This window comes from Hemiscyllium ocellatum, chromosome 2, assembly GCF_020745735.1.
Source record: "Hemiscyllium ocellatum isolate sHemOce1 chromosome 2, sHemOce1.pat.X.cur, whole genome shotgun sequence".
NCBI lineage: Eukaryota > Metazoa > Chordata > Chondrichthyes > Orectolobiformes > Hemiscylliidae > Hemiscyllium > Hemiscyllium ocellatum.
The window spans coordinates 82793450-82802319 of NC_083402.1; the positions used below are offsets into that span (position 1 = coordinate 82793450).

The 8870-nt window shown below is 39.8% G+C and overlaps 1 protein-coding gene across 3 annotated transcripts in view; it reads left to right on the top strand.

Moving 5' to 3' along the window:
• The window catches only part of vps13a (vacuolar protein sorting 13 homolog A), a 410927-nt gene that overhangs the window by 160279 nt on the left and 241778 nt on the right, over positions 1-8870 (top strand). For all 3 annotated transcript variants that reach the window (XM_060837965.1, XM_060837981.1, XM_060837974.1), the window contains exons 28-29: positions 1436-1495; positions 7295-7460. In XM_060837965.1, the coding sequence (XP_060693948.1) occupies positions 1436-1495; positions 7295-7460 (226 nt within the window). The remainder of the gene's footprint in view (positions 1-1435; positions 1496-7294; positions 7461-8870) is intronic.

Here is an 8870-nt window from a genome sequence, read left to right on the forward strand (position 1 = left end):
ATTTACCTTTTTGTGTCCGAGCAGCATTGAGTTTTGGAAGGATGTCATCAGTCAACGAATGAAAAAAGTAATGTGATTTTGGATGATATTGCTGAGGGACAATATGTAGGTGTGAAGAGAAGAGAAGCAAGAACAAATACTTGGTGCATGCTGTAAGTAATGGTGCGGGAACAGGAAGAAAGAAACCATTGCAATATCCTGATTATGGTTAACTCAGATGAGAATAGGACATAGACTGCAGTGCTCCATGGAGGCAGTTCACCACCACCTTTATGAGGGCAACTATTGATGGGCAATAAATGCTGGCGCAGTCAATGATGCCCACTTCCCACACGTAATTAAAAACGAGCCAGGCAAGAGCAGTCTCACCCGGCTGATCGATGGTGGCAAAGTGTTGGGGCAGGATGATATCAAACATGTTCGAAGCCACAGATACGTTGAGTATCATGAATAGGGATAGTTTGTCTTTGGAACAGTTACATAGGATATAACCTTGTGATTTTGAGAGCTGCTTCGGTGTTGTGGCTAGGCAAAAACTTTACTAGAAGGATTTGGCATTTTTATGAACAGACCCTTTGATTTCATAAAGGGTAATATTGAATATGCAGAACTGAAACCAGCGTTCACACCCAGACCATGCCAGTCTCTCTCCTGTCCTTGAGATTTCTTCATCTTTATCTACGTCTACCATCATAATGTTGTATTTTCTTCTCTTTCATATACTTGTTTAGCTTCCCTTGATGCTTTTCACATCCATTTTACTTTGTTCTAGCAAGTTCCACATTCTTAGTACTCCTTAGTTAGACATTGTTTTCTGAATTCCCCATTGCAATTCATAGCAATTATCTCATTGATGTACTCCAGTTTGTTTCGATTTATTTATTGTTAAGTGTATTTTGTTACAAATATACCACAAGCAAATTCATCCTCTCACTTTCAAATCTATCAAAACCCTTCATAATTCATGAAGTTACCTCTTGTTCCTTTTCTTTCAGTAGAATTTTCAACTAATTTTTAAGTATTTCTGTAGTCCTATTAGCAACTGAATATTTTCACAGTTTATTTAAATCACCTTTCTATAGCTATACTAATAATCAGCTGGTTATTTCACACTTCTGTTTTAAAGTAAGTAACATCACATTACCAAATTTGAAAATGTAAACATTAAACTCTTGAAGTTTGTGTACTTGGTGTTGCTGACTTCTTTTTGGCATTGAGATAGAAGATGCTTTCTTTCATGGGATGTGGACATTGCTGGCTGGGTGGTATTTATTACTCATCCCTATTTGCCTTTGAGAAATTGGCAACAAACTGGCTTTGTGAATTCTTAACTATCTCTGCTCACTACATTGAGTAGCATATTCAAAAGTAGAATAAATCAATCAGTGCCTGTTCCGTAAAATGAGAAAGAAAATGATAATCCTTTCTTTTCCAGGCTAACAAAGATGGACCAGAATTCAAAACCACCTATAGAAACACTGAGCAACTCATGAAGGTAAATAATCACAGGGCTGCTTAATAGATTTTGTTTATCACAGCTAACAAAAGCAGCCCAGAATGCTGTTTACAGCACATTGTTGGTATAGCTTATTAGTTGAAAAAACTGCATGCTGGAGAGTAGCACGTTATAAGTCACCAGATAATAGATGTATTTTTATTTGTCTTTTAGGTATCAGTGAACAATTTTGCATTGTCTGCCTCCTTTCTGTCAATGACTGACCTTTTTTTTGGAATAAGCGTTTGTTTCTACAATTATCTTGGCTTTTTGCACTGAAGTGTCCTTGATGGTTGAATCTTGAAAGGTTGTTATGCTTCCACTATTGCATGCTTTACACAACCCGCTTTGACAACTAAAGGAAGGAATTAACTTGGTTAGCTCATGCTTTGTCAAGTGCAAATAGGGCTTGGAAATTTTCTAGTTTTCATTCTAGGTAGCAAGGGGTTTTAGAGATAGGACAGCACAGGAGCTGTCATGAGTTCAAATTAGCAGAAGAAATTGTTTACTAGATCTGTTGCCAAATGATCAAACATTATGATCATTGCTGGCAGTATCCCAGGTCTATTGCTACCTTATAATTATAGAACTACTGTCACAATAGGTTCATGGCAGATGCCATCTCCCTGAACCAATACTCATCCCTAGAACACCTGGATAGCGAGGACATCACATTAGATACCTATGTATTGACTTTAGCTCCATCTTTAATACCATAATTCCAACAAAATGCATTTCCAAAGGCCAAGTTCTAGATTTTTGCTCCCCCATCTGCTACTGAATCCTTGATTTCAATGACCGCAGATTGTAATCAGTAAGGATAGGCAACAACATCTCCTTCATGAGAATACTCAACACTGGTGCCCTGCAAGGCTGCATACTCAAGCCCTCTACCATACTCATACACTCATGACTGTGTGGCATATTTCAGCTGTAATTCCATTTACAAATTTGCTGATGACACTACCGTACTGGGTTGGAATCTCAGGCAACGATGAAACATAGTACAGGAAAGAGGTAGACAGCTAATTGGCATGGTGTAAAAACGACAATCTCTTCCTCAATGTCAACAAAAGGAAGAAGCTGATCAGGACTTCAGGAAGCAGAGTGGAGGATACGCCTCTGTCTGTATCAGTGGTGCTGAGATGGATTTTGTCAAGAACTTCAAATTCCCAGGAGTAAGTATCACCAATAATCTATCCTGGTCCATCCATGTCCACTACTCAGTCAAGAAAACACACCAATGCTCCTAATTCCTCAGAAGGCTAAGGAAATTTGGCATGTTCACAAAAACTCTTAGCAATTTTTACTTATGCACCAGTGGAAAGCATCACATCCGGATGCATCACCATTTGCTGTGCAACTACTCTTCCAAGGCAGCAAGAAATTACAGAGGTTTGTGAATGCAACCCAGTCCATCATCAAAACCAGTCTTCCTTTCGTTGACTCCATCGACACTTCTCACTGTCTCAAAAAAGCAGCCAACATAATCATAACCACTCCCACCCTGGTTATATTCTCTTCTACCCTCTTCATTGGTCAGAAGATACAAAAGTTTAAAAACATGTACATGAGCCAACAGATCTAAGGACAGCTTCTTCCCCACTGTTATCAGACTTAGGAATGCTCCCCTCCTATATTAGAGTTGATCTTTCTCTGCAACCTCTCTGTAGCTGTAAGACTATATTCTGTATACTGTTCTATTCCCCTGATATACTAATGTAAGATATGATTTGTCTGGTTGAATTTATTAGAATTTAAAATTTATTGTCATATGTGATTTTTACAAGAAAAAATACAATGAAAAGTGTTCTAAGTTGCCCTACCATGGTGCCTATATTTATGACAGAAGTCATGATAAAATGATATCTTACAAAAGGTAAATATAAGACAACGTTAATCACGATCCACTTAAAGGCTCCTTGTCTCGAAGAAATCCAGTCAAGAGATGATAGAACAACATTCTGGACGAAAATGACATGACAGGACAAAGACTGAAATGCTAGGACGCTACTCTATCATACTAAAAGCATCTGAAGAAAAACCACTGCGAGGAACACCATTTAAAATGCTGAGCTGTCAGATCATTGGGCCAGTGCAAGACCGCACCCATGGATAAAACGACCTGCCAACACATAGGAACACCGAGCTGAAAGATTAAGATTGAGCTGGACTGCTCTGAAAATGGGACAAACCGTCCCATCAGTGACCAGTCCACAGGCTGAGACCAACACACTGGGAAAAAAATGCCACTTTGAACCGCCGGAAACAACCACTGCTGAGAAGAAGCTCACAGCTGAAGCTTGTAAATTAAGCTATGATGAATTTGATATCTTTATTAATTGATCAACATTAAAAACAGAAAAAGAAAAGTAGTAAAGGCAAACTGAGTAGATAAGCAACGGGCTTTTAGATTTTTTTTTAGATTACTTACAGTGTGGAAACAGGCCCTTCGGCCCAACAAGTCCACACCGACCCGCCGAAGCGCAACCCACCCATACCCCTACATATACCCCTTACCTAACACTATGGGCAATTTAGCATGGCCAATTCACCTGACCCGCACATCTTTGGACTGTGGGAGGAAACCGGAGCACCCGGAGGAAACCCACGCAGACACGGGGAGAACGTGCAAACTCCACACAGGCTTCTGGGGTGAGGAGTCTGTGCACTATGCTGCTACTATGTGGCCATCTTTGATACTTGTAGCACACAAAATAATACTTTTCATTGTATCCCTGCAGAAGTGACAAAAATAAATCAGAGCAAATGGGTTACTCATCCTAGTGTGTTATGTCATTGCTTTGAAACATGAGCAATTTTTGTCTGTCTAATGTAAATCCAAACTGTGTACTTTGTGAATGGTCATCTCTTAACTTAGGAAACTTGGATCATGACCCCTGACCCACCCATGCCCCGATGCATCACTAGGTCTGAAGTTCAGATTCCAGTGCATCAACTCTAAGGTTAACTTGCTTGAGATACAGATTCTTGCTGCAAAAGTGATTGCTGTGGATCATTCAGGTATTCGCTTGGACTTTCACAACAGCTGCAGTATAGAGCCTGGCGTGCCATCTTTAACATGTTCTATTTAGCTAATTAAGTTTAGAAATGGGAGAGAACAGTCTCGGTTATCTGAACATAGATTATCCGAACAAGATCTCAAGGTCCCGATGCTTGGGTAAACTGTGTTATCCGAACATTCGATTTTCTGAACATGTGATTATCCAAACAAAATGCTCCCTGCCCATGTGGTTTGGATAATCGAGGCTGTCCTGTAACAGTTCATGATTATTAAGTATTTAAAATGTTAAGCTTTGTATTTAATCTTATAATCTCCCTCGTATCAGTTTCAACTACTGACATGCTTACAGAAGAAATCTTGAAGCTCCGCTATCTGCTTACCTAACAGTGCTTCTGAGTTTCTGAATTGAACTTCACCTGCTAGTATCAAGGTCCTTCTCTGACCCTTTTTTGATAAATTATCAGGAGAGCACCTCCTCCCTCAGTGATGAATGTCTCATCTGTTTTCAAACTGTATTCATTGACAAGCTGCTATCTTTGTGCTTGCATATTTTGTGCATTTAGTGTATGCTAGATGAGATTCTATGAAGATGAGTTAGCACTGTTGGCTTGAGAATGCAGTTCAATGAAGTGTTAGGTAGGTTCATGAACACTGTTCCCTAATTTAGGCAGGTGACCATTCACAAATCTCAGTAAGGAATTTTCAGACAGCTAATTAAGTTCAGTTAACAATGATTTAGATATACACTAGTTAATCAGACAAAAAAAGTACGACTCATGACATTTGAGGATAGTTGACTGATACTGGAGAATGAATAGGCAGTTGGTATGGAATGTATCAACCCCATTAACGTTGTGAAGACAGCATCCTGCTGTTTGGCTGATATGATGGGATCTCTTACCTCCATTTCTTTTTTCATCTTTCATGTGAAGAAGACAGCTCCCTGCTGAGGACTGCTCCTACAAGGCAAGCCTTCTGCCTCAGCACTTGTTGATAAATCCTGTTCTTTGGGGCTGGTAATCTCTGTGATGTGTCTAAATTGTTTTTAACCAGTTAGCACAGGACAGCTCCTCACGATGTCAGAATAACTTTCTCCACTTGCATTGTAAGATCTGTTTTCTGTTTCCATTTTACCTATGGACAGATTTTTGTATCTGCTAAACAACTTGTGTCATGAGGCATTGTGGGCATTAGTGGCCTGGTAACCTTCACAACTATTATCTTTAATTTGCCTTTTGTCTGTGTTTAAGAAATTATTTGGGAAGGGAACTAACTGCGATAGCAGCTATTACAGAAGGTCTCGTACTCCACAGGCAATACGAAAAAAGTCAGTTTAAAGGGGACCCCAATTTCTAAAGCTATTTCATAAACTGACTGTAGTTGCCTTTCCAGGAGTCTATTCCTGACTAAGATGCAAAGAAGGTTAACTTCAATAAATTTATAGTTAAGCTCAAACTAATCTAAATTTTAGAAAGAGATTAATTCTTGAAATTATTTCATTCACCAGATAGCCTACCCTCACCGTTTCAAGCTGCGTTCAGCGACAAGTTACTATTATCATGCTTTCATATTTCTAATATCTTCTGAATTTTGCATTGGTACAGTTGATTATGGCAGATTTTGCTTTTCAAATAAAATATCCACACAACCCAGTGGAAACCCCACACCCAGAAATCTGTCTAGTTCGTGCACTTTGCATTTGTTTGGCTCTGATTTGCCTGAATTAAACTTGATGTGAGTACATAATATATTCAATATAAAAAAATCACTTTGTTTTCACAGATGAAGAGACAGCAGCTATCAATACCAATTCCCAGCGTTCAGAAAAATCCTCATGGCAGAAGTTTCTGTGGGAAGGGTTATTGGTTAGTCATTGGCATAGCTAGCAGAAAACCCATTCCTTCCAATTAGAGATACCACACAGCTATTTCATGCTCCATAGCCTAATTTGAATCAAGAATTCCAGTAACACACAGGAAGGTATAGTCACCAGGAGTCTAATTTTTCTTGAGATTTTTTCCGGAGTATATTTTTTACTTTTCACGTATGACTCCTTGAGTTTCAGTCTTGCACTCCGGTTGTAACGTTACCTTCTGTATTTATGTTGATATATTTGGTATTTATACTCCTACAGAAACAGAATTAAAATAATTCAGCAGTATTCTCAACCATCACCACCTCATTAAATTTAAAGCCACAACTCTCAAGGGCCATATTAATTTTCTACTTGAAGTATTTAAGTTGACAGATGATGACAGGAAGTATAAGTGGCTTTTTAAAATTACTGTGAAATTCCATCACCAAAGCCCCGATTTTCATTGTCTGGTGAGATCACTGCTAAATGGAGTGTGTCTGTATCGAACACAGCCACTGCACCTCAAGTAATTCGCAGAAAGTGAGATGTTTGAGATGGCTATTTCCCATACAGTGTAGACTTCTGAACCACATTTAAGCTTGATTATGGAGTTCAGAACCACCATCTGGCACTTGGTACAATGTGAGACAGCAATTGCTTATCTACTTACAATTCAGGGAGAAGCTATCACCTTGGACTGAAAGAAGGTGTTAAGACACGTGATCATATGAGTTGGAATTGAATTACTTTTCAACTAGTATTTAAGAAAATACTACTGAAAGTATTAAACAATATGAAATAGATTTCTGTTTTTGTGAACTTACTAGGTTTATTTTTATGTTGCATTAAAAGATTTTGTTATTAAGAATTACTTGATATCCTCAGAAATGCTCAAGTTGTTTGTTTTATTTTCATTTAGGTGAACTTTTCATCTTTGGACGTTTATTTACACAGTGAAGCTCTGCTAAGCTCCATTCATTTCCTGATGAACCTTATCCCACAATCAGAAACCAAGGTCAGTTCAGACGAACAGGCTCCTGAAATTGAGGAGAAGAAAGAAGAGCTCCTCACAAAGAAGAAGACATGTAAGAAATATTCAGCTTCTGCTTTAATTTGCTTTCTATAGTATCTTTACCTTTTTTCTCTAAACTCTCATTTGTATCTGAGGTGATAATTCATATTCCAGTTTCTCATGATCTTCCATTGGCGTTGCTTGAAAAAAAAGTACGTTTTTGTCTTGCGATCATCAGGACTTTTGCAAGGATATCAATCTTAACGAGATAGTAACATTTTATACTGTTTGAGAAGAGAACACATTTTGGCTGCAAAGAACCGGACCTTCTGTATTTGGATATCTAGCTTCCGATGCGTGCAAATGCATAATATTGTGAGGCTGATGGCCAACTTCAAATTGTCTCTGTGTGTCTCAGTCTCTCTCTCTCTCTCTCTCTCTCTGTGTCTCTTTATCTCTCTCTGTGTTTGTCTGTTTCTCTCTGTCTCTGTGTGTGTCTTGCTCTTTCTCTGTTTGTCTCTCTCTGTCTGTGTGTGTGTGTCTCTCTCTCTTTCTCTTTCTCTCTGTCTGTCACTCTGTGTGCCTGTTTGTCTCTGTGTCTCTGTGTGTGCGTCTGTCGCTGTCTCTCTTTCTCTCTGTCTGTTTCTGTGTGTGTATGTGTATGTCTGTGTGTTTGTCTCTCTCTCTCTCTGAGTGTGTCTGTCTGTTTCTCTCTTTCCCTGTCTCTGTGTGTCTCTGTCTATGTGTATGTCTCTCTCTCTCTGTGTGAGAGTGTCTCTTCTCTCTCTCTCTCTCTCTCTCACTGTCCCTGTCTCTCTCGCGCTGTGTGTGTGTGTGTGTGTGTGTGTGTGTGTGTATGTATCTATCTCTCGTGCTCTCTCTCTTTGTGTCTGGCTGGCTGTCTCTCACTGTGCCTGTCTCCCCCCCCCCCCCCCCCCCGTCTCTCTCTCTCTGTCTCTCTCTCTCGCTCGGTCTGTGTCTCTCTCTCTCTCTGTGTCTGCCCCCTCCCTCTGTCCTTGTCTCTCTCTCATTCACTCTCCGTCTCCCTCTCTATCTCTCTTTCTCTCTCTTCTATGTCTCTGTCTCTCTACCTCTCTCCCCTGTATTTCTGCCAGCATCTCAATGTCTTACTGTGTCTATCTCACTCTACCTCTCCCTCCTTCTCTCTCTCGCTCTCTGCGGCTCTCAGTGTGTATCTTTGTCCTACTCTGTATGTCTGTGTGTGTTTGTTTGTATGTCTCTCTGTCTCCCTCTGTCTCTCTCTCTCTCTCTGTTTCTCTCTCTGTCTCTGTTTCTGTCTGTCACCCTCTCTCTTTTTCTCTCTTCACCTTTGTCTCAGTACCTCTTTGTCTCTCTCTCTCTCTCTCTCTCTCTCTCTCTCTCTCTCTCTCACCCTGTGACTTTCTCTCTCTCTCACCCTGTGTCTTTCTTTCTTTCTTTCATTCTGTCTCTGTCTCTCTCCGTCTCTCTCTCTTTCTCTCTC